We start from the raw sequence: 26,248 nt of genomic DNA, 5'->3' as shown, positions 1-26,248 counted from the left end.
ATTAATTACCTTAAAATAAGACTCATGTGATACGGCTGCTGGGCTTAAACCCGAATGAATTACAGCTGACAGATATAGATTTATAAGTGAATTGGAGCAATATGTTTAATTAATTTTATAAAAAGGTATTTTAAGGTGTGTAATATGTGGTATGTAACATTTATGTAATTATCATAATACACATGAAGAGATATATAAAGAGGGTCCTTGTTATCGTATACACTTAATAATACTACTAGATAACGAACGGTAATAAATAACATGTCTACTTATTATGGCCTATTGAAATTGGATTTTTGAAGTATTTCGTTTTTGAAAAAAAACTTTTTGTCTCAGCACAACGTTTCCAAATTATTAAATTTATTATGTGAATATTTTTATACAAAACTATATATAAAGCTTACTACTATAATAATCATTATAGTATATAATACTTACTTTTTCCAAGGAAGTATTTGAAGTACCACCGAGTTTGAAATTCCGGATTTTCAAGTACCGGTGCGCTGGGAGGCCCGAACAGCTGAAAGAAAAGACGCAATTTTGACATAATATACGTAGGAAGTCCCAAGAGAATAAATTAAGGAAATGCTCTAAGTATGTACCGTATTTGAATGTTGATTATTTAAATGTCTCTCATATTAAGTTTACCAGTTGTTAAATGTATATCTTTTTGATATCCTCCATAAAATCAAACTTAAATTGTTTATATGGCCAAGTATTTAATTAATTAAGATGATGATTTTGATTTAAAATATGGTAACAATAATAATATAATAAATATCTTTCATATACACAAACTGTCGCCTGTTCTTTAGGTAAGCAACTTAATAAATATTTGTTTTACAAGTAACATCAGACTATGTAGCTACATATTTTTGTGACAAAAATAAAAATATAACTAATGCATATATAAATAATAAAACACATATTACAGTATGACTCGAAGCAGGAATAGAACCCACAACCCAGGAGCAGGAAGCAGGGTCAGTGCACACTGCGTCAACGGGTTAGTCAAATACTTCCGTATATTTTTAAAATCCGCTAATTATTATAAACTTTTATAGATATAAATAAAGGATAAGCTTTAAATCGTTGTATTTAAAAGATTGTGGTCATCCGTCTCTAACATAAATTGCAGAGTCGGTAATTTGATTTGCTAAATGGGCCATAAATTTTTTGTAAAATTACGCTAACAATAAGGAGCATGTAAAAAGTTTTTAAATATTTTATTCTTTGATAATTATTGTATTTATTGGTGATATTACAATAGGTATAAGCTTCTCCTTGATTCACTCCTTTTGATTGAAACCCTGTCCAAGAATTAGATTTTAAATTATTTTAATTATTGGAATATTGAATTACCAACGTAAGATAACTTCTAAAAATACATTGTATTTGGTTATATTATCTAACTGTTCTTATTAAAATTATTGTAATTTAATATTAATGAATTTGGTTACCTCCTTATTGTAGAATACCTATTTAGTTTATCACCAGGAGAACAAGCAAATCAAAATAAGCAATCCTCAACTACGTCACTCCCATTCGATACACTTGGAAGTGAAAAAGTAAAGCAATAAAATATTTTAGATCTATCTTCTCTTCTTTAATATAAAACCAGTAAGAAAGAGCCTATGTTATACGTGGATTTCCCCCGACTTCCCTTTGTGTGCATATGTAACTCTTAAGGTATACAGCTCAAACAGAAATATTTTTTACGAAATGGTTATTAAATTTTTCTTGTGGAAGGATTGACATATTCTTCTAAAATTGGTTTTTGTATGTTTATATACTCATTATATAGGTCTTATACTCTTATCAACTTTTTATTAAATTTTTATATTCTTTATTTTTTCTATAAAACTGTAATGGATGGTGTCGAGATTGATCTTAATTTTATTTACTATAAAGTATATAAATTGTTTTTATTTTATAAATACAATATTGAAAGCTACAGTGAAAGCTACGTACCAACATCAACATCTTAAACTACATTTAAATTAGCCGCATTCAACGTAATTAATAGTTTGGATAAGCGTCGAAATTGGAAGCGGATGATATAATATACACAACGATATTAATACTACAAATAATGCGTCCTTTTTCTCGCAGAGACTGGTCAGAAGACCTGACACAATAATTACATTAATTATAATAAATAATAACAAATAAATATCTACACCGTACATACAAGGTCGTTTGTTCCTAAAGTAAGCAACTTAATGCTTATGTTATAGGTAACAGCCGACTGGTATAGCTACATATCTGTTTTTCGATAAACATACTTATAAATAATACATTTATAAAGATATAAATAAATATTTATGTTACACCCAGACTCGGGGTGGGAAGCGAACCCACAACCCTCAGAGCAGAAAGCAGGGTCACCACAAATTGCGCCAACGGGCCAGTCGAACTTAAATATCTATTATGTCAATATATACGTTTGTGGGTTTGTTTGTATACACATGAAATAAATAATTATGCAAAAAAGGCTTACTTCGTCTTTTTCGCCGAGTGAGTTGCCATTTTCAAGGCGGTATCGTCGAATAATTGTATCCGCTGTGCCGCCTCCGTCTCCTGACGCTGACAACTGCAAACAATGTTGTTATTATTCCTTTAAATCTCAATTTTCTCGTTTATAGTCATATTACTCTACTCCTGTATGTTGTTATTAATTGTCTAGATTCAATAGTATTTTAATTTATCAAAGTTTCAGTTATCAAGGTATCAGTAAATCATCTAAGATAAGTTTTCATTACCAAATGCGGTAATAAGATAATTGTTTATCATTTAATTTTTAACTTATAATGAAATTGCAATTATAGAGATAATAAAACGGTATATTTATATTTTTTCTTTAAAACATCGATAAAAGTAGCAAGTAATTAAGTTGGCGTGAAAAAAATTACAACTTTTCAGGATATCACATTAAGAGGACCAGATAGTGTTGTATTAACGGTAGGATAATAAAGGTCCGTATAGTATCAGACACTTCGAAGTTAATTCTCGATAAATCCGTGATATTATGAGGGTGAACTCTAGAAGCACTCAGTGCGACTTTCATGAAAACTATCTTAACTAGTTTTCGCTTCATTTATTTTAAAAACATATATTTGTTATTATAATGATTCTCACATTTAATTCTAAAAATAATAAATATTATCGTCTTAATTTAAATATGAAAGATAATTTTTACGCGCTTATCTGTTTCTATTCTTTGCGAAAAATATTAATAACCACGCAATTATTTTAATAAATAATTTCAACATTTATAAATTACGAAATCACACGTGTATCTTCAGGTTATTTGGATTATATGAATCATCGTCTAAGGATCTCATTTTCTGAACTGAAATTCAATTTGCCTCCGTAATATTTGTAAATGTTTTATTTCCTTGCAAAATACTTTTCACAGAGTAAATTGTGTAATTTTTTTATAATTGGATGTAACGTAGTGTGCAAATACGGAAATAAATTCTTAATGTGATGAACACGATTATTCGTTTATTTGAGGAGAATGATGTAGGTAATAAGAATTTCTTTATATAGACATAATTTTCGTATTTTATACGTCTAAGGTATCATTATATTGTTATTCGTATATATTATTGAAAAAAAGCTTTCTTAACAACTAAATATAGTTTAAAAAAAGATTTTTTTTTTTTATATAAAAATTAAAAGTAAAAAGTAGGAGCTGTTCGTAAAATGTTAACAACTTTATATTTAATAAATATTTATGAGAATTTTTAAATTCCTTTCTTAAACGAACTTACCAACTTCAACAAAGTTTCTTAGCAGTTGGTAAGTTAAAGAATGTTCATAACATTCTTGCTTTAAATACTTAATCGTGCAAGATCTAGTCTGGTTCTAAGTCTTGTGAGACTGCATTCAGTAATCCTAGGATTACTGAATCAAGCAAATAATAAACACTTCAAAGTCTGGCAGTAATTAATTATCAGACAACACAAAATTAAATATTATCGTACAATAAATAATGAAACTCTTAAAAAGAGATATCTAAAAGATATTGGGTAATAGACATCTTAATCAAAGTTCTTCCTCTAGTCATCAAGCTTAATTAAAGAAGTTTAATCTCTTGTCTAAAGAAATAATTTTTCGTCATTTAATGACGCCGATATTAAAATCGATCAATAATGTCACCTCGTTGATATTAGGATCATAGATTCATGTGTTTTTTTTCATCTTTATTATTTATGGAGGGTTTCGTCAGTAGATTCATGTGTAATGAAATGTTTGGTAGGTACATCATGTAAGTGAAATTAAATTTTTGATTCTTTCCAGCATATCATCTATTCCGATTGGGTGGGAGCTTCACATTAACTATAATTAATTTATGAAAGACTAATATAATTAGACTTTGTAAAATGACGATTTGTAAGTGCTTTTGAAGCGAAAAACATTTTCATGTAAAATGTTGCCAAGATGAGGAGAACATATGGCTCGCACTGTCAAAGAGTTATCAGGTTTTATGTGGAGCTTTCTTACTTAGAGGTTTGTTACTCCACATGCCTTAACTCTACAAACTCTATACCTTATTTAAAAATGCGTGGCATGGTCGTTTTGTTACAACAAGAACTATTAGTCTTATTACGTATCGAAAAAGTAATGAACAGTACAACTATAGAACCTAGAACCTATAGACTTTGTTACAGAAGCGAAGTATGTTTGGCTAAATAAATATACTGTTAAATTGAAAAGAAAACTTATTTCATATTAATAACAATTATAAAAAAAAAAATCGTTTACGTAAGCGGTTGTTAAAATTTTGATTTGACTGATGGCTAATTAAAATTTTTACTTAAAAGCAATTTCTACTGACCTTTACAACTCCTTAAATGTGACGAAAATTGTATAAGAAATCGGTAATTACTTTCAATGAAAAAATCTTTCTGACTTAATAGAGATTACTCGATAACAATAACAAAAAATTAGTAGTTTTTTTTCACATTTATTGTGGATATCAATAATGAGTTAAATACTCGTTTACATATGTATCAAAAAGTTTAACAACTATCGATGGACAGCCACAAAGGTCAGTTTAAATTTTAATAGTCGTACGTATTTTTGGGGTTTAAACTTTCACTTCTATATCGGTTGGGACAAAATTTCCCCCATCATAATTTAAAGAAAGTTGCAAACTTTTCAATAACCTAATTTTTACATTTATCTAATTTTTACATTACATAATATTAAGAATCAAGCGACATCACATCTAAGAGACTCTATAGAGTAACAACTATGTCAACTGTAAAATATTTCGTACAAGTTTAATCTTGAATTTCGTAAGTCAAATATTTAATCTTAAAAGTATACTACTAAGAGTAGTAATTTGTTTATAAGTTTATTTTCATATGTTATGTAATTATTACTTTCTTTATGTATTAATAACAAGGATATAAAATTACATAGAGGAAGGAAACAAGCATTGATGTGACTTGCTTGATTATATCCATTCACTGGTTTCTTCGTGATTCGTGTGTCAGAGACACTCTATTTTTTTAGCATGTATACAAACAGAATGTAGTAATACACATAGTATTACAGAAATTGTACTGTATTTTGCTTTAGAATAAAAATGTGAATTATGATTAATAGAATATTTGATTTTATAATATTTGAATTATATATATATATATATATATATATATATATATATATATATATATATATATATATATATATATAATATGTGTGTGTGTGTGTGTATAATGTAATAAATTAAGAACTAAACTACTAAAATCAATTATTTTATGAATTTATAAAATTTCATCATAGTAAGTATGATAGGTAAATCAGTAACTATTAACTTTAAGCTTTTGATAAGTAAGAGTTTATGAATCTTTTTTAACCGACTTTAAAAAAGGAGGAGGTTACTCAATTCGACCGTATATATATATATATATATATATATATATATATATATATATATTATGTATGTTCGGGGATAACTTCTTCGTTTATGAACCGATTTTGATAATTCTTTTTTTGCTAGAAAGGTGATAACCTAAGTGTACTACCATGATAAAGAAACCATGATGCAACCACTGATGATGGGATCCCAGAGAAATCGAGGGAAATCTTCAAAAATCCGCATCACCTTTTTACTAGGTGTACCGATTTTGATGATTTTTAATTTAATCGAAAGCCTATGTTAATCATGTAGTCACATTTAAATATCATTGAGATCTGATTACAACTTTTGGAGTAATCTTTGATAATGCATATTTACTTGACTATTTTTTCGTCTACACGTAGGTAGGTATTACTTGTCGATGTAATTAAAGTCGTTTTTTTTTCGTTTGCCAGCAAACACAATTATTTAAATATAAATGAGGTGTATAAATAATTCGAACTGTGAGGGCTTGGCTCGAACTGTGCCGATATTTCATATATTATATAATAATATTACAATCTCCATATCAGAGTTTTCATATCAGATGGCTTGTTTAAATATTATATTAAAGCATCATTCAATTCATATTGATACAAAACACCGTAGCAAGGAAAATATAGACCGTTTGACGTAGTTACAACGCTACTGTCGTACGCTGAACAGCAAAAACAAATCGCTTCCCGCTCAAAGAGCACTCATGGAAAAAGATAAGTAGGGAAAGTAAGTTACACACTATCTTTACATAATATAATAAAATGGTAGGAAAGTCAAAACTGTACATTGAATATCTGGGTGTAATCTACAATCGATACCGAAGCCAAAAATATAGTTTTTAGAATTTTTGTCTGTTTGTCTGTATGTATGTCCGGGATAAACTCAAAAAGTACCGCATGGATTTACTTCAAATTTGGCACGAATATTATTAAGAAGTCAGGTCAACATATAGGCTACATATTATTATGCTATCACCTACCGGGAACGAGCAGTGAACCTTTATTTCCTCAACGCATTCTGTAACAACGTGTAATTTAACAAAGCGTATTTGAATGTTGTTGTTATTATGTTAATATTCATGCTATATTATAAGCTAGCTTCACACTGTAAAAATCACTCAATATAAGTAACTAAGCCGATAAAAATAATTAAATGAATATAAGTATACAAGACAATTTTTAAGCAATCTATGAGATTTTTCTGTAGATATGAAATGTAAAGTAGAAACGGGTAAATGAATGTTGTTGTAAAAGGTATAATCGTAGGTATTTTTGGTGCTGTATAGCGTTCACGCAGACGACGTTGCGGGCAGCAGCTAGTATATAATACTTTTTTATTTGACTCCTATAACAATAAAGGTCTGTACTTAACTGTAATAGTGGACAAACAAAAGTCAATCGTACACTTTGTTAGTTTTGAACTGCGGGTAAAGTTTACCGTTACTTATTTAGAAACTTAGAAAGTACTGACCACTCGCAATAAAAGATTGAAAAGTGGTAAAACTTTATAAAAAAGAACAATTAAGTATTTATTATTTCAGTAAAGTCATGCATTCCTTTATTTTTATGAAAAACGAGTGATCTGTCTCGGCTTCACATTATTGCAGTTTACAAGAAAAAATAAAAAAAATAACATTAGATATCTATCGAAAGATTCATACAAAAATTAAAATATTTCGACAATTACGAACACAACAAAAAATATCTCTATTGTTCGAGCATTTCCGAAGTGCCCAACCTTTTTCGTCATGGGACAATAGGCCTGTATTAAAGAGGTCGTACATTATATTTAATCAAGACTGTATGTTAGCCATGCAAATTCAGCGACGCATAATTAATACTTACCAATATTTGAATGTTAGTATTCGGCTATATTACTCATACGAAAATAAATTAACGATTTTCATATATGTACATATCTTTTATGCGTTATATCGACCACATCATCGTCATAAATAGATTTTTAATAACCAACATCAATCATTTCTGTGTACAGTTAGTAGAGGAAAAATATTTTGTTTTTGGAACGAAGTTCCTTACGGCAGCAGGGCAGGCTTGACATTTGGCTGGACGACCGAACTGAAAAAAATGTGATACTAGAACCGTAAGAAAAATATATAACGGAAGTGACGTAATATCAGTCACACGACTGTATAATATGACGTTTGTAAAACTAAAATATTACTAGTAAACTTTTTTTTAAATTATTTATGTAATTTTATACTGTCGAGAAAAATAAATAAAAACATGTTTTTTTTATTTCACTTAATAGTTTGAATTATTATTATTTTGCTTGGTTTATTTTATTTTACGGTATTTGTTATTTTCTAAAATAATAAATTTCGTAAATACTTTTATGTACTTAATTAAAAACCAATCAACAAAATTAAAAAAAATCAAGAACTAGAAAATATATAAAAAATTTAACATTTTTAACCGACTTCAAAAAAAGGAGGAGGTTACTCAATTCGACCGTATATATATATATATATATATATTTTTATGTATGTTCGGAGATAACTTCTTCGTTTATGAACCGATTTTGATAATTCTTTTTTTGTTGGAAAGGAGATATTCATAGTTTGGTACCATGATAAGGAAACCAGGATCTGATGATGGGATCCCAGAGAAATCGAGGGAAACTTTCAAAAATCGTAAGGGTGACTAGTAAATTTAATCATGTTTTTATTAAGTACTATAAAGCACTACTATTTAATAAAGGTCTGAAGTCGATCTGATGATGGAGAAGAAAGATAGTCGAGGGAACTCTTCAACGATTTATAGCAATTACGTGCTTTTTGAACTTAATTCGTTTCTATTGATGAGAACTTTGCACCTGTATGAGTTATAAGTGCCATTACAGTCTGATGATGGAGACAAAAGTTAGTCGAGGGAACTCTTTAACGATTTATAGCAATTACCTGCTGTTTGAACTTAATTCGCTTCTATTGATGAGAACTTTGCATATATATGAGTTATAAGTGCCAATTTAGTCTAATGATGGAGACGAAAGATAGTCGAGGGAACTCTTCAACGAATTATAGCAATTACCTGCTTTTTGAACTTAATTCGTTTCTATTGATGAGAACTTTGCACCTATATGAGTTACAAGTGCCATTAAAATCTGATGATGGAGACAAAAGATAGTCGAGGGAACTCTTTAACGATTTATAGCAATTACCTGCTGTTTGAAGTTAATTCGTTTCTATTGATGAGAACTTTGCATATATATGAGTTATAAGTGCCATTTCAGTCTGATGATGGAGACGAAAGATCGTCGAGGGTACTCTTCAACGACTTATAGCAATTACCTGCTGTTTGAACCTAATTCATTTCTATTGATGAGAACTTTGCATATATATGAGTTATAAGTGCCATTTCAGTCTGATGATGGAGACGAAAGATAGTCGAGGGACCTTTTCAACGATTTATAGCAATTACCTGCTGTGTGATCATCTGTGTCGCAGGACCAGATTTGATGATGGAGCCCATAAACACTCGAGGGAATTTCTCAACAATTTACAGCAGTTACCTTTTGCTGTTTGACGACCGCTTTGATATAATGGTGCATTTGCCGTGTCGGCGGCGCCTAAACACCGACGGTCGCGGGTTCTATTCCAGCTCGGAGTGGATATTTATGTTTAATAAATATTTATTTTTGGTCTAGTTGTTAATCCTTGTGGTTCTCCCAACCTAGCCTCGGAGAACACGCTAGGCTGTCAGTCCCGGTTGTTATTACGTACACCTGATAGCGAACTTTACTCATAGTATGTTGACGTGTTAGCGCAGCGGTCACAGCACCGGCTGTTGCGCTGGCGTTAGTGGGTTCAATCCCCACGCACGACAGACATTTGTATTGGCCATATAGATATTTGTCATGATCTGGGTGTTTGTGCTTGTGTATTGTGTATGTTTCCGAACCCCCGACATAAGAGAAAAAGCATCCTTGTTAGGTCTACCTATCACTAAAAATTGTAAAATAAAATAATTTTTAACAAAAAAAAACCGACTTCAAAAAGGAAACTAAAAAGTGAAAAATAAATTTACTTAGTACAAAGTAATTCGTATTTTGATTTAGTTAATCAGAAATGATTAAATAAATATTTTATAATTTTGAAGTTGGTGCCAAGTAAATACTACAACAACCTGGCTATTGTAGCCAGGTTGTTGTAGTACAAATACAAACAACACACACACAACAAACAAGTACAAAAATATTATTAGATATGTCAAAACAATAACAGAATAATAACAGTATTCAACCTAATAGTCAATGAAACAAATTATGAAAGAAAACTGAATACAACTTATGAGTAGATACTAGAGTAGTTATTGTTTTACTTGGCACCGACTTCAAAATTATAAAATATTTATTTAATCATTTCTGATTAACTAAATCAAAATACGAATTACTTTGTACTAAGTAAATTTATTTTTCACTTTTTAGTTTCCTTTTTGAAGTCGGTTTTTTTTTTGTTATTGTTTTTCAAATTGTGTTGCTTCTATACTATCCGAAGGAACTTCATTCCTACCTGCTGTTACCATGGCACCACATAATTTTTTTAATCAGTAGTTGCACGGAAATGAGTTTTTAAAAATATCTTTTACCATTCATAAAAAATATATATAGTAGAAAGGAATTTTGTTATATATTTGCAATACTAATACGTCAAGTCAAATTTTTTAAATATTAATAAGTAACATTTTTTAATTTAAATAGTAATTGTCATTCTATGGAATATTGAATAAGTATTTCAAATAGTTACTACTTCAGCCTATCACAGTCCACTGCCGGACTTAGACCTCCCTATCCATCCATCCATCCATCAGCCTTTAGAAGTTCACTGCTCGACGTAGGCCTTTCCTAATGCTCACAATTCCGTTCGGTCCTGTACTCTCTGAATCCTGCGACTTCCCGCTGTTTTCTTTAGGTCATCAGTCCACCTGGTTGGAGACGTAGTCGCTATTCGAGAACCTTTCTTCTCCATCGGTTGTCGGTTCTTCTAACAATATGGCCTGCCCATTTGCCACTTTAGCTTACAGATTTTGACAGCTATATCGGTGACCTTCGTTCGTCTGCGGATTTAATTTTCATCGTAAAGATGGCGAATAACTTTTACTTTCCTTAATACCAATTTTGTGGTATTAAATGAAAAGGCTTGCTGATAGTAACTTGAAAAACAATGTGTAGTTATTCTAAACCCCATACTGTGGACTTCTAAAGATGTCGGACAAAGTTTTTTATATTTTCCTACATTACGCATATCAAATGAAAAGATTTGCAGAGAATACCAGACTGAGACATTTGTCCAGCGACAGTACAGTAATTAAAGACATTTATATTGATAGTATACGTTTTAAAGGAAAAGTTTATTTTATTATATTTAGCGCATTTAAAATAAAATATTGCTTTTTAATAAGTTTTTTTATATTAATTTATTTATAACAAAGGTGGCAAACGAACGTTCGGTCGGCATGTTAGTAAGTGAATACCGTAGCCTATAAACGTCTGCAACACCAAAAGCATCCCAAGCGCGCTACCGACTCCACCCCCGACCCACCCCAGCAGGTCTGGGTGCCTTACTCACCACATAAACACAACGTTACTCGAGAGCAGTGTTAAACTAATAAATAAATTAGTAAAAAAACTTTATTTTATTTGTCTAGACCTTGAGAGAGGTTTATAAATTTAGTTTAAGGTCGATTAACCTACATTTAATGCACTTGCCGTCTCTGACCCGTGATTGATTGTCAACACATTAATGTCCACGTGTGTCAACGTGTGCCCACAGAATTGCGGTGTTCCATTGTTGCTAGCAGAGGTGTTCCTACATCGTTGATTGATATATTCGCTAATGAAGTAATTAGTATACTTCACTGTCTTCACGCCTTGTTAAACATGAAGCATGTAAGCATGATTGATATTATAGGAAAATATAAGATTCGAAATCATGATTATATCATATTACCCCGACGTATGCTTTACGATTTAACATGTTATTTTCATCATTTCCTGGTAATTAATTTTATTGGTTTTATGTGAGTTAATATTTTTGTTTTTCTTAAATAACATCAAACAAAACTACGATATTAAAACATTTTGGTACAAAATTGTAAATACCTACGAATATTAAAAGTAGACATCGGGCTTAATAGAAACATCATTCGTATCAATAAATGTATTCTGTCATCTTCGTATTCTCGGAAACAAAATAGCTCAACATCTAAAATACAAGCTTTTACCCGTGGCTCCGCTCGCATTGTTTTTTTAATAAAAAGTATCCTATGCTACTTATAATAACCTCCAAGAATATGTGTACAAAGTTTCGTGATGATCGGTTAAGTAGTTTTCGCGTGAAAGCGTAGCAAACAAACTTATACTCACATTTATAATTTATAATAATAATATTATATATATAATGACAGAGAAAAATAACAATATAGAAAAATCCCAAACAGCTGAAACTATAGTCAATTGGATTGGATATTGACGTGACCGTCAATAATACAGTGCACAATATTACAGTACTCAGGGTTGGAACTTCTTTACTGGACTGCTAGATGGCGTTAAAGTAGTTAGATTTTGAGATTTTTGACAAACATTTTTTTATTTTTCGTAAAAAATATTTTTTTTTCATAAAAAGTATCGTATGTTACTTCTAATACCTCCAAGAATATGTGTACAAAGTTTCATGATGATCGGTTGACTAGTTTTCGTGTGAAAGCGTAACAAACAAACTTACATTCACATTTATAATATTAGTAGGGATTACGTGGAATTGCGTTTGTGTTTTATTTTGTATATGTATCACTAAACAGTCAGCGACATGTCATTTCACGATGTCGCTAAAAATAATAAACCTTTTCTGGGTTTATATAAAAGCGTATTTTGAAATTGTTCTACACTGTCACATTCAGATGATTACAATGATACCTTTGTATTTGGTGAGGATGAAATCTTTTATAAGGTAACGTGTTATGGGTAAAGTATAACATAGAATTGTATTACTTTTGAATAAAGAAACAACTCTCAATATTTTTAAAGTTATCACTAATATAGAACGAAATAAATTTTAATATGTCATGAAATTGTTTGATAAAGTTGATGAAAAAGAATCATGTGACACATTTAGGAAGAGGAGATATTATAATATTAGGAAGGGTTTTTTCATTAAACTCGGATTACGGGAACATATTTTAAAGATTATTCCGTCAATATTCCAAGATCACTGGCGTGTCAGTTATAAAAATAAAATAAAAAATTACTTTTTTCCACATAAAAAAATTGTCACAAGGCAAATTACAAAAGATCTTAATAGGTGGAATTTTAATTATAAAACTTTCGTACTCGTACTTATTGAATAGGCGCAATAAAATGGATAACATTTACACATATATGAATATGCAAAAAGCGGTATGATATCAATGGAAATTGCTGGCCCAGATACATATATCAATGATTATACAGCGTAGAGTTTTGGTAAGGGAGAGGCCGAGACGTTTTCCTCATTTTCTTTTGGATTTTGTCCACAACTTGACTCGAACATGGGAGACTAACTATTACATATTATATGTAATGTAATGTTACTTCTTTCTCAGGTTTTTATGGAAGAATATTAACTAAATATGATTATAACGATACGATTAAGATTCAGCAAGTATAAGTCCACCATTGGGCATTGGCCTAACATTTGTCCCTCACTAATATAAATTTCCTTAAAATGTCATCTTCTTACACAAATAAAAGCTATCCCATAGCTCAAGCGGGAACGAAAACCTATCATGGATACCTGATAGCGATCGTTACTCATAGTAGGGAATATATCCGCCAACCCGCATTGGAGCAGCGTGGTGGATTAAGCTCTGATCCTTCTCCTACATGGGGAAAGAGGCTATGTAGTGGGATATTACAGGCTGAAGCGTATATGTTAGTATACACACATAATGAAATTTTTTAGTGTGTTAATCCAATTCCGCTAATGGACTGATGACATAAAAACAGTTGGAGGTTAGTGTTAGGACTTGCAATCAGATTTAGTGGTAGACATTGAATTATCACAAACATGAAGATAAGGTCGACTTCATGTTTTCATTTACGATGTGCTGATTTAATCAATATAACAATATTATAAAAGCATTTAGTAGTAATAAGAGCTATAAGAGTTTTGATTGTTTATCTCTTATTACAAAGTTTATAGTTACTTTTCATTTTAAAAAATGAATTAAATTCTATTGTTTAATTATTAATTTCAAGTATAACGTGAGAAATGATAATTAATATTTGAAAGGACAAAAATGAAAATGAAAGTAAATTAACTTTGCACGAAGGCACATTATTTTTAACCGCCTTCAAAAAAAGGAGAAGGTTACTCAATTCGACCGTATATATGTATATATTTGTATGTTCGGGGATGACTCCGTCGTTTATGAACCGATTTTGATAATTCTTTTTTGTTGGAAAGGAGATAGCCCTAGTTTGGTACCATGATAAGGAAACCAGGATCTGATGATGGGATTCCAGAGAAATCGAGGGAAACTCTCGAAAATCCGCATAACTTTTTACTGGGTGTACCGATTTTGATGATTTTTAATTTAATCGAAAGTCGATGTTTATCATGTAGTCACATTTAAATTTCATCAAGATCTGATTACATCTTTTGGAGTAATCTTTGATAATGCGTATTTACTTGACTTACTTTTATTGTTAGCTTTCGTAAAATAATTATGTATATGAGAAGGTAACCAACAGTACATTCATGTTTATACAAAAATTACATCTACAATTAAAAAAATGTATGTTGAATCCAAATGATTTTTGTAAATGACAAAAAAGGGAATTCTTATTCACGAGGCGCGCGGCGCTGCCGAAATCGCAGTTTGGAAAAGTCGCGCGTGAGCGGCGCTCCAGATTAAGCTAATTTTTCATACTTGCCGAATATTTTCTTTCACGCGCCGGCCTTAGTCGATGTTTCTCTTTCGCACTCATTGAATACAGTGCTAAGAATCGTATTAAACTTTATTTCATACTAGCGCAATCGCTGGCGCTCCACTCGTTACAACTTGACGTCAAATCTACGCATACCTATGCGATAGATAATATAATAAACAATTGTATAGGGATAATAAAATAGAAAGAACGTAATGTTAAGATACATTGTATAGGTATAGAGAATAAAAAGAATGTAATTTTCGTGGGAGTGCACTGCATCAGCGCTCTTTAGGATGAGCCGCCTCTGCTTATTACCACCGAACATTATACAATACTAGACACAGTAATCTAAATTACTATAGATACACATAACAAATTATTTGAAAAGTAGCTTTTAATTACTATACACGGTGGCGTCGGTGTTTACAAATTATTTGACTACACATAAATATAGTTCGCCATTTAGTGCTTTGAAAAGTTGGTTTTCGATTGCGTAAATATTCTTAAGAAATTGATTTTGATTTCAATAGATACCAACATTCCTATCTATACAAATAAATAAAATGGAAAAATTAATACGTTGTGATGCTTCGGAATAATATATAAAAATACAGAGGATAAACACGCCTCGACATTTTTACCTGTTCAACGGAGCCGTACTGTCTGCGGGAGAATACGCCACGCCTTGATATAAGCTCACTGGCTGACGAGCTGCGGACAAAAAGAGAAGTAATTTGTTATTAAAAATAAATAAAACATTATTAAATTATTTTAATAAAGTAGTAGCATTTAATATATTTATATAGTTTTGTTGCTTTAGTTGTTAAATATTTTATTTTAAGTTAGTAATTCCGTTTTCAGGTAATGAAAAAGTTTTGGTACATTGTTATCACCGATGACCTTCCATAAGCGATTGCGCGCTATTAATGACAGAGTCATTTATTTTACAGAACTTAGATAAAAGGCTGGTTTTTGGTTACGTCATTATTTGTATGTACGTAAGTGTTAATAGATTAATCATTTGATAATGTATAAAAGGTGTCATGAAACGAGGTTTCATTAAAAATTAGAGAGTCATCTATAACCTAACCTACCCAAACTGTAATTTGTAGTCAACTGAGGTAGGGCACAGCAGGATTTCCTGCTCAAAATCTGGAGCAGCCCGACTGGGGAAGTACCTTGACCTTACAGAAGATCACAGCTAAATAATACTGCTTTCAAGCAGTGTTGTGTTCCTGTGGTGAGTAAGGTGACCAAGAGTTTTTGGGGGAATTAGGATAGGGTCGGCAACGCACTTGCGACGAGTCTGGTTTTGCAGACGTCTATAAGCTACGGTAATCGTTTACCATCAGATGAGCCCTATGTTTTTTTTTGCCGACGTAGTTGTATAAAAAAAGTTTAAGTACAGAGAGCTAAGTCTTTTATGTGAAGGACGAGAGTTGTAACTTAATTCATGACACTGAATCTCTTCGATTTGGAGGATATATGTATATATTTCAGAGCTTCTTTTGAAATATGAGTTTAGTTATCATACTTTTCGTTATTTCCTAATAGCGGATGTCCCACTAAGGACATTAATTTACTATAGTATTATTCAAGTAGGCTAGAATTATATATTTATTCAAGGAGGCTAGAAAAGCATTATTTAATTGTTATTTTACAAATAAAATTGTTTTTGTTCTAATAAATTTATTATCTACTTCATTATAGTTAGAGTGAAGCTACGACCGATTCAAAATGTAGATTCTGCAGAGAGGAATCGGCAAAATACTCCACAGTTACTCTTTTAAACAAACTGTTATATTTTACTTCCAGTGTAATAAGTGTAAACGTAAGCCTCTTATAATTACAATATTAATTGGGTTACCTGTGACGTAACTGGATTCATGGTAAATTTTAAATGTAATTAAAATTAAATTGTGTTACATTTGTATATACATATTTTTATCCTGGAATAAACTCAGTATATAAACTGATTAATTAAATATATTTGTGATTCGCTACGACACCTTACTTAATATGGAAATTATCTTCATGTTATGTAACACATATACGACATATTTAGATTACATTCTGCTATGCTATACTTATAATTTATTTATTAAGTGTATTTCGTGCGAAAAAGTATTTTTTAATGATAAGGATAAAGACCTTTATTTTAATTGGGACGAACTGTGGTTTTGATGGTATTACTTTAATTATAATATTTAAAATATTTCTTCAAGAGAAGACTAACATTTCGAATTTTTATTCTAATATTAGCTATTACAATATGGCTATTTGTTATTGTTTATTGTTGTAAGTTTGCTCTATATTGTAATAAGTTTATTGTTATTAAGTATTAAAAAAACATCATTCAAACGCTTAAGAAATTCACTCACTCCTGTTAACTCTTACTTATTTTGGTTGTTGTAAATAAGAGTAAAATAGTATTATACATAAACAAATTTATAATTTAATACATATTTGTATACTGGAGTAAGTCTAAGTACGTTATGTATATATGCAGATAGTCACAATTTTTGTTCTTGACTGTATTTTACAAATAAATAAAAACATAATATAGAAGCTTAATTTTCATTAATTAATTACCAACTTCGTCATCCCTAAGAAAATACGAGTACGTAACAAGAAACAACTGAACATATTAATAGCAAATTATTTTATATCAAAACTCGCTGACCCCGCAAACATTGTTTTGCTATATATGTTTTTAAACCCGTTTATCCCCCCCCATAACTTAGGGGTATAAAAAATAGATGTTGTTCGATTTTCAGACCTACCCAATATGCACACAAAATTTCATGAGAATCGGTCAAGCCGTTTCGGAGGAGTTTAACTACAAACGACGCGACACGAGAATTTTATATATTAGATTTATGAAATAGCACTGCCTTCTAAAAATGTACGAGTGTATTGTGGGCACGTTCGCTGCACAGTATTTACCTGGCAGGTTTAAGAGTTATTATCGACCCCTACTATCTCATTTATTGATTTAGGTACCTCATAAATATTTAACGCCAATAATTTGTTGCGTACCTTATTTATTGTATAAATATCCTATTACTGTTTAATTCGTTATTATTTGTTTCGTAGGTATTTTTGGTGCTGTATAGCGTTCACGCAGACGACGTCGCGGGCAGCAGCTAGTATAAAATAAGCATAATAAACGTTATTGTGATAATTAATATTACTTTTGTAGTAAGGAATAAAATTAATGTGTACTGCACCCAATACTCCTTCTATTATTACTACCAGTACAACTACATTATTATATCATAAATAATATTGAACCTTATACTTTAATGTTACCATAAGCAGAAAATCAAAAAAATGTTGCAAACTGATAAATAAGTGGTCATGGAAATTTCTGAAACATTTGGAGTATCCAACTCGCCGATGATCAACTAGCCCTCTTTTTATACTAATTTTTTTTTTTTAAATTAAAGTTAACACTTTTTAATTTCTATTATGTGTTAATTATTTGATATTCAACAATATCAGTTACTTGAATCAATACAAATAAATACCGTTTCATTGTAAGCGTTATTATTCAAAAATCTGTCAATGCGAACGTTCCCGGTGACCTTTTCGAGTGTGGCGCTTTTGAGATATCGTTCAATGCGGTCCTTAGTTGCCGGAGCTCTCTACACTACTTGATTCAATATGAACACCACTCCTCGTTCCCAGTCTGCAGGTAACTTTTTTGTACGTTTCACGATATTTTACTTCTCATAGCTTAATAAATTTTTCATAATAACTTCGGATAACATTTCGAATTTTTGTTTTGACATACTTTATTCAGGTCAGGTGGGTTTCAGTCGAGCGAAATTAATAATTCTTTACGAAAATCGTAAAAAGCTAATGTATGTTTCTAAAAATGAGAAGTTCGGAGGACCTACTGACGAGTATGTTAGCGTCATCATTGATATCTGTAAGTGATTGTGAGTAACCTAAATCTAAAAATTCACACTTATATTATCACTTATATGATTTAAGAACGTAGTGTTTATCTTAGGTTTTCGCATATTATGTATGTTCTAGGTTGATTGCTATAAATATTTTGTTTAGAATGATCTTCAAAGACAAACATAATAATGAACCGTTATGTGAACATTGGTGTTTTATGTAATCTTAAAACCAGATAGATACTTCTAGCATGCTAAGTGTCTTCAAAAAAGTGTACACATTTTTTTCAAATTTAATATCATAGCATTATAATAATCATACATAACAAATAAGCCGAAAGTGTATTAGCTTTGTACGCTGTTAGCGTTTTTAGACGATGAGCTTTCCGTTTGATACAATATTGAGTGGTACTGAGGCTTCTATTCTGTGGTCATCTATCAACAAACAACTGTATATTAGAAGTTGTAGATATCTTGTTGCCACTTGCTTTACAAAAATGCCCCCACATCAATCTGTATAGTTAGATTAGATTCAGATACATGTAGATTACTAAACAAGTTAAGATGGCATATTTTATGTCAATAATTCGCGGTGTTCAGCTTTACCCAGTTATCCACGATTACGCCGTGAAAATTAAAAATAAGTTAAATTACTATCGAGCATAAAAGCACTGAAACAACGATGTAACGAGGAAGATGGTAATAGGACTTGCTTACAATAATAATTTTCTGTCTTGAAATTTTATTCTAGTTGTAAACCTGAAGTATATTCTGCCTAAATAATGTTAAGAATTAATTAAAGATAAAAAAATGGCATACCGTTTTTATGGCAGTAAAATTATGTTTCATTTTCTTCATAAAATAAGAAATTCATACAGTATAATTAATCTACCTACACTAATATTATGCCGTGTGGTGTCGGCCGAGTAGAATAGCACCATCCCTTTCTTTCTGTGGGAGTCGTAAAAGGCGACCGAGGGATAAATCTGGCTCAAAATCATTAGGGTCCTGGAGAAGGAAAACTTTATTTGAAATCCGGAATGGGGTCTTCGTCAAGCATTCGTGAAATATATAGCTAGCATAGCTCTAAAATGCGAAAGACTCCTGCAGCCGAACTGGCGCCACACGTATCGACTCGTCGTTCCTGAGGGCCTAGCCAGTGAGGTCGAGGGGGTGGCACAGAGATTAGGCAACTCTGTGTTTTCCTGAAGAGTGGTCTGTCTGACACTGTCTAAGTCATCTGAAATAGAAGGGCTAAGAGCAATGATGATGATGATGACACTAATATTATAAAACTGAAGCGTTTGTTTGTTAGTTTGTTTGAACGCGCTAATCTCAGGTAGAACTGGTTTGAATTGAAAACTTCTTTTTGTATTGTGTAGTCCGTTTACCGAAGAAGCCTATATATAGGCTATATACTATTTTAGTATATTTTTTAGTGCCTGAAATCATGGGATATATTTAGTTTATTATAATTTGCTATAGAAGAATAAATAAATTAATTCAGAATGAAAGGTTAAATTTCGACTTTTAAAGTTTCAAATCGACTATTTATATCGGTCCGTAAATTTGTACAGATACAATATTTATAAATAATATAATAAGTATGCATATTTCGTATCAGTCAGTCAGTCAGTTCAGCCTATTGCAATCCACTGTTTAACATAGGCCTCTTCAAGTTCGGCAAGGCAATTCTCATCCAGTCTACACCGGAAATCTTTCGTAGATCTTCGGTCCAGCGGGCAGGAGGACGTCCCATACTGCGTTTGCCAAGACGTGGTTTCCAACGTCTACTCCAACGGCCATCGGTCCTGCGACAGAGATGATAAGCCCACTGCCACTTCAACTTTCTAATTCTGTCGGTTATGTTGGTTACTTTCATTTTCTCTGCCATCGGTCGGCTTTAACAGTTCCAAGGTGGTAATGGAACTTTGTTATCCCTTAGTGGCCTCTGCCTTGCCGCATTCTAGACTCTGTAGCCACACGGCCAATATACCGTTTGGATACAGAAATATAATTTTACTAATTACACTTTAAAATAAATTTATTAAACAAAATAATAAAAAATAACAATCGTTGAATTGTTGTGTCTAAAACTAAATAAAAAACTACACTGTGGAGCACCACAAGACAAAAATAGACAAATAATAAACTAGAATCCGTGAAACTGAAGATAGAACATATATACTCTTTCATATATTTTAGAGGGATCTTGAGGTACTTCTTTTATTCGCTGAAGGAATTTCTGCTACAGTAACTATGAAAAAGCTAAGTTATAGCAATAAATAAAAATATATTGTTATAAGAACTTATCATGTTTACTACAAAAAAAAAATAAGATTTAATTTTATGGACTTCTAGAAGTACTGACAAAAAAATGCCAAGACGTTTTAAATGTTACAAGGATTTCAACGAGGAGCGTGAAGTAAAACAGTTTGGAAACGTCTGAGACCATTCAAATAATAATCAAAAGTATATTCAAAACTTTTATATCTACTGATGATTTGATATGATACATTACATAAAACAAGATCGTTATCTTTTATTTACTTATTTCTATACAGCAAATACTGTATATACTCTGCTTCAGTAGGTAAGATAGAGTATAGGAAATAAAATGTTTAACCACAAATAACACCTTTATGAATAAAAAAGAATACTGTTAAGGTACACCGTCGACAAAGGTAAAGATAGAACACATTAAATGACTTAAGTTATTTTGGTTACAAAATCATACACCACTTATATATCTTTGAGTTAAAGACCCGTATAAATAATAAATACATATTATTCAAAAAAATGTTATTCCCTTAGTTTATGATTGCTGTTTTGTTAAATATTTTTTGAAAAGGAATTAAAACGCGTTAAACAGGTTAGTTTACGTCCTGTTTATGAGCGGAAAACTAAACCTGAAGGACATACTAGACACAAAAAGGGTATCTATCACGCACGCAAGAACGTTTGTAATACAATATTATACATACGAATACACAGAACGAGAAAGATACAGATATGTAGTTCTGAATTTACAAGGCACGAAATCGAGGGTGAACCTCGGTAGCAGTTACATGAGGCGTCAAAATCATAGTACTATAATAATTTTGAACAAAAACTTGCTTCAGAATGCACTTTCTTATTTATCTCAAATGATACTAGCTGACTCGGCAAACTTTGTCTTGCCGCTAAACGCTATTTAAAAATAGGGGTTGGTGGTAGAAGAGTGAAAATTTAGGGTTGTATGTATTTTTCAACGTCAAATCATAATAAAATAAATAATAAATATTTATTTAAACATTTAAAAAAATTAAGGGCCTTAACATTTAGGGGGATGAAAAATAGATGTTGTTCGATGCTCAGACCTACCCAATATGCACACAAAATTTCATGAGAATCGGTCAAGCCATTTCGGAGGAGTTTAACTACAAACACCGCGACACGAGAATTTTATATATTAGACTAGGTGACCCCACAAACGTTGTTTTGCTATTTGTATTATATATATATATATACCCCCTTAATCCCCCTCCTTTATAACTTAGGGGTATGAAAAATAGACGTTGGCCGATTCTCAGCCTTCCCCGATATACCCGATAAAGTCAGGTTTAAAACATGGTCATTGTAGAATACATGAACACATTAGACATTTAATTCGTTTGTTTTCATATGTGTAAATTAAACGTTGAAACGGTGAAAATTTTTTTTAAACCATAACCTTATAACGTAAATCGAGCAAATAAAGGTGGACGTTAAGTATTTTCTTAAAATTAAATTAAACAATTTTTAAATATCATATCAAAAATTGATCGTATTGAAATTTTCATTGTAATATGAAAACTTTGAATAGTTACGGGTTTCTGTAAAGAACTACAATTAATTAAAATACAATTATTTGATTATAAAAATCAGAAATTTATATTAAAATATACACAGAAAAGTAGGTTTATCTGAAATTTGATATAACAATTTATGCTAATAATCGTTAAGTAAATAATTTCCTTCGTAACATTAATTTAAAGTTACTCGCAACTTTATCATAAGTACCTTGAGCTTAGTTACAAAAAAAAAAACTGTCTCTCTTTCCGAACAATTTCGTACTCATAATTTTGTATCTTTATTTTAAGAGAATATTTTTTTTATAAATCTATACCTATATGTATTTTTTATCAATCATCTACATACTTTGTATAATTTTTAAAAATATTTTAATTCTTTCTATAGTTTTTAATATGTAATTCATGTTTTTTTATGACAATAAACCGTATAATAATATTCTTTAAGAAAATACTGTAGCGTATTTTATATTGAATTAATATATATATATATATATATATATATATATATATATATATATATATATTATAGTATATTAAAATAGATATAGGACAATATGATGTCAACTTCTATTTTTATATTTTATTATTTCGATCATATTTCTTTATTAAATTGAATAAAATAATTCTGATAATATGTGATGACAATGATGTCTCTAGCTAGATCTCTATCAGCTATGATTAAAAAATGTATTTCGGACGCTGATTCGGCCTGGAAAAATCTTTTTTTGTTTTCCTACAAATTTTTACATGTTGACAAAACCAAAAATGGTTCTTTATTAACCATATTAAAACAGAATAGCTTTTTAGACATTCCAATTATCATTCTTAAAAACCCTCGAACACAATATTTTGATTCAAGTAAAAATATTGAAAATAAAGCAATGGATGGAGATCTTAAGAATGCAGCTCGCATTCTTTTCTCTAGTGATACCCTCGCACTTTTTATAATAACGCTAGAAGCCTTACGCGAAAAGCATCCCTAACCGAATCCGGTATCCTTGCTCCCACCTATTTCCAATAATGTTTTAGATGAAGACACCTATGCTGCAATTATGTTGTTCACAACTGGCTCTACTAGCGGCATAGACGACATTACACCACAACATCTTAAAGATCTTGTGAGTGTCTTAGCCGGTGACGCTGGCAGGGCTCTCTTGAATGACATAACCAATCTTTGTAATTTCATCTTTTTTGTCTAATATTTACGGTGCAAGACTGCCTTTAACGAAAAAGACGGTAATATACGTCCAATTGCTATTTTGACCACATTTTGCCGCCTGGCGTCTAAATTGGCATGTAGATACATAGTCTCCAGCCTAAAAAACAAAATTTCAACCAATACAGATGGAAGCAAAGGAGGCTGTGAAGCAGCAGTTCACGCGGCTCGTAGTTTTTTTTAATGTAATGAGGCTGAAGTTCTGCTGAAAGTTGACGTAAAGAATGTTTTTAATTCTTTAAAAAGAGCAACCTTTCTTAACGAAGTTTAATTATATTTTCCTAAAATTTACCCTTGTATTTGGCAATGTTACAGTTCACCATCTGACCTACTTTTTGGCGAAAATAATACTTTTTCTAATGTCGGCGTTCAGCAAGGAGACTATATCACCACTATGTCACGCTCTTTTCAGTCTAGGTGCATGCACAAATGCATCAAAAATTTCAAATCAAAATTGAACATATGGTACCTAGATAATGGAACTATAGGAGGTAAAGTGGATGATGTCGTTGAAGACTTAATCAAAATTAAAAACGAGTTTAATAGAATTGGTCTCAAATTAAATTTTTCGAAATGTGAATTTTTTTCACACATCTTCTATCACTTTTCAAAATTAATTTGGCTACGAAATTGTTTAATAAAATTGCTACTAGTTTAAAAATACTTAAGAAGTACACTATGTCTTCTAGGCGCATCACTTTTTGATGAAGGCCGTTTTTGGATAATAAAATTAAAATATTCGTTAAAAACACTGACAAATCGGGTAATATAAATTCTCATATTGCCTACACTATATTAAAATATTGTCTATTTGTCCCAAAATTAATATATATTTTTGTCAAAAGTTAATGAAATCCGGGATCTTGGCGTTATTTTAGATTCTAAATTAAGTTAGATATCTCATATTGAAAATATTTTAAATAAGGCATATAAATTTTTAGGTTCCATATTACGTGTAGGTAAACCATTTAAAAGTGCTTTCACCTATAAGATTCTATATAATAGCTATGTCCGAAGTCGTTTAGAATTTGCTAGCTGCGTCTGGATTCCTTATCAAAAAGTACATGTAGAGAAAATAGAGAGATTGCATAAAAAAATGTTCTTAAGTCGTTAGAGTATAGAGTTGGCAATAGTTATATAGATTCATTAAAAGTACACAAGCTGTCAGGCCTTGCTAAAAGGCGAGACTGTAACGATACAGTTTATCTATTTAAGATTCTGAATAATATGGTTGATGCCCCTTTCCAGCTTTCTAATATCTACTTCCGCGTTCCTCGCAGGCAAGAAAGAAGTGTCGGCAAAAAGGATTTGTTTACAATACCTAAAAGTAGGGCACGCTACATCGCCAATAATTTCAAACAACGTACATGTAAATTGTATAATGATAGATTAAGTGATATAGATATATTTGGTATGAGTAAAAAAATCTTTAAAAGAGATCTAATTAGAGCATTGAATGAATAAAATATTTTCTTCTTTTAAAAATGTAACAATCTAGCTGTACAAGTTTCATATTTTAATTTTTTTATTTTGTATGGTAATTCAGGGAACTATAGGTTTAAAATTATTATCATATATGTATTTTTTTACATTGTATACAACTGTTTGTTCCTAAATAAAAGAAAAAAAAATTTACGCGCAAGCCCAATTTGGAAATTCCCCGGACTGACCGAAAAACTTGATGCCACTTTAAAAAATTCTAAATTTATCTTTTGATGAAAATTCGTGGACCCAATCTACTTTACCAATTAGAGATAGTGGCATCGGCGTGAGAAAAATTTCTAGTGTCGCTCATCCTGCGTTTCTTGCTTCTGTGCATAGTATCAAGGGTCTATGTTCTGACATCTTAAAATCTAATTCAGTTTAAATTACAGATGCTACCGATGCAATAGAAAACTGGATTTTAAGGTGTCCTAATGGCGATATCCCGAAGGACGTTACAAAACAAAAACTTTGGGATGTGCCAATAGTTCTCAATACTCATATAAATTTGACGAAAAATCTTACAAGTGACAAAAACCATGGGTTCTAGCTGTGTCAAATAAAGGGTCAGGTTACTGGTTATACGTAATGCCGTCACGAAATCTTGGGACACTTTTAGACAATGAAAGTTTTAGAATTGCTCTCGGTCTCCGGTTAGGAGCTCCACTGTGCTTTGAACACAGATGTCCGTGCGGAAAAGTTGTTAATTATTTCGGACTACACGGTCTTTCCTGCAACAAGAGTTCAGGTAGGTTTTCCCGCCACGGTTCCCTAAATGATACCATAGAAAGAGCTCTTGCAACCATCAACGTTCCTGCTCTTATCGAGCCTATTGGTATTAGTCGTAATGATGGCAAAAGACCTGATGGATTGATGTTGGTTCCCTGGGAAAGGGGACGGACACTTTTTTGGGACGCAACCTGCGTTGACACACTGTGCGTTGACTTGCTCCGTCGTGATGTCGCTCCAA

General features: G+C 31.2%; 1 protein-coding gene across 1 annotated transcript in view; it reads right to left on the bottom strand.

Annotated features, from left to right (window-relative positions):
- The window catches only part of LOC123662111 (GTPase-activating Rap/Ran-GAP domain-like protein 3), a 95,202-nt gene that overhangs the window by 31,857 nt on the left and 37,097 nt on the right, over positions 1–26,248 (bottom strand). The window contains exons 2-4 of the mRNA XM_045596998.1: positions 15,481–15,550; positions 2,501–2,593; positions 439–520 (exon numbers count right to left, since the gene is read on the bottom strand). Coding sequence (XP_045452954.1) covers positions 439–520; positions 2,501–2,593; positions 15,481–15,550 — 245 coding nt within the window. The remainder of the gene's footprint in view (positions 1–438; positions 521–2,500; positions 2,594–15,480; positions 15,551–26,248) is intronic.

The sequence above is a fragment of the Melitaea cinxia genome, chromosome 2 (genome assembly GCF_905220565.1).
Source record: "Melitaea cinxia chromosome 2, ilMelCinx1.1, whole genome shotgun sequence".
Taxonomy (NCBI): Eukaryota; Metazoa; Arthropoda; class Insecta; order Lepidoptera; family Nymphalidae; genus Melitaea; species Melitaea cinxia.
Note: the sequence above shows the minus strand (reverse complement) of the source record. Positions and strands in the feature narration are given on the sequence as shown.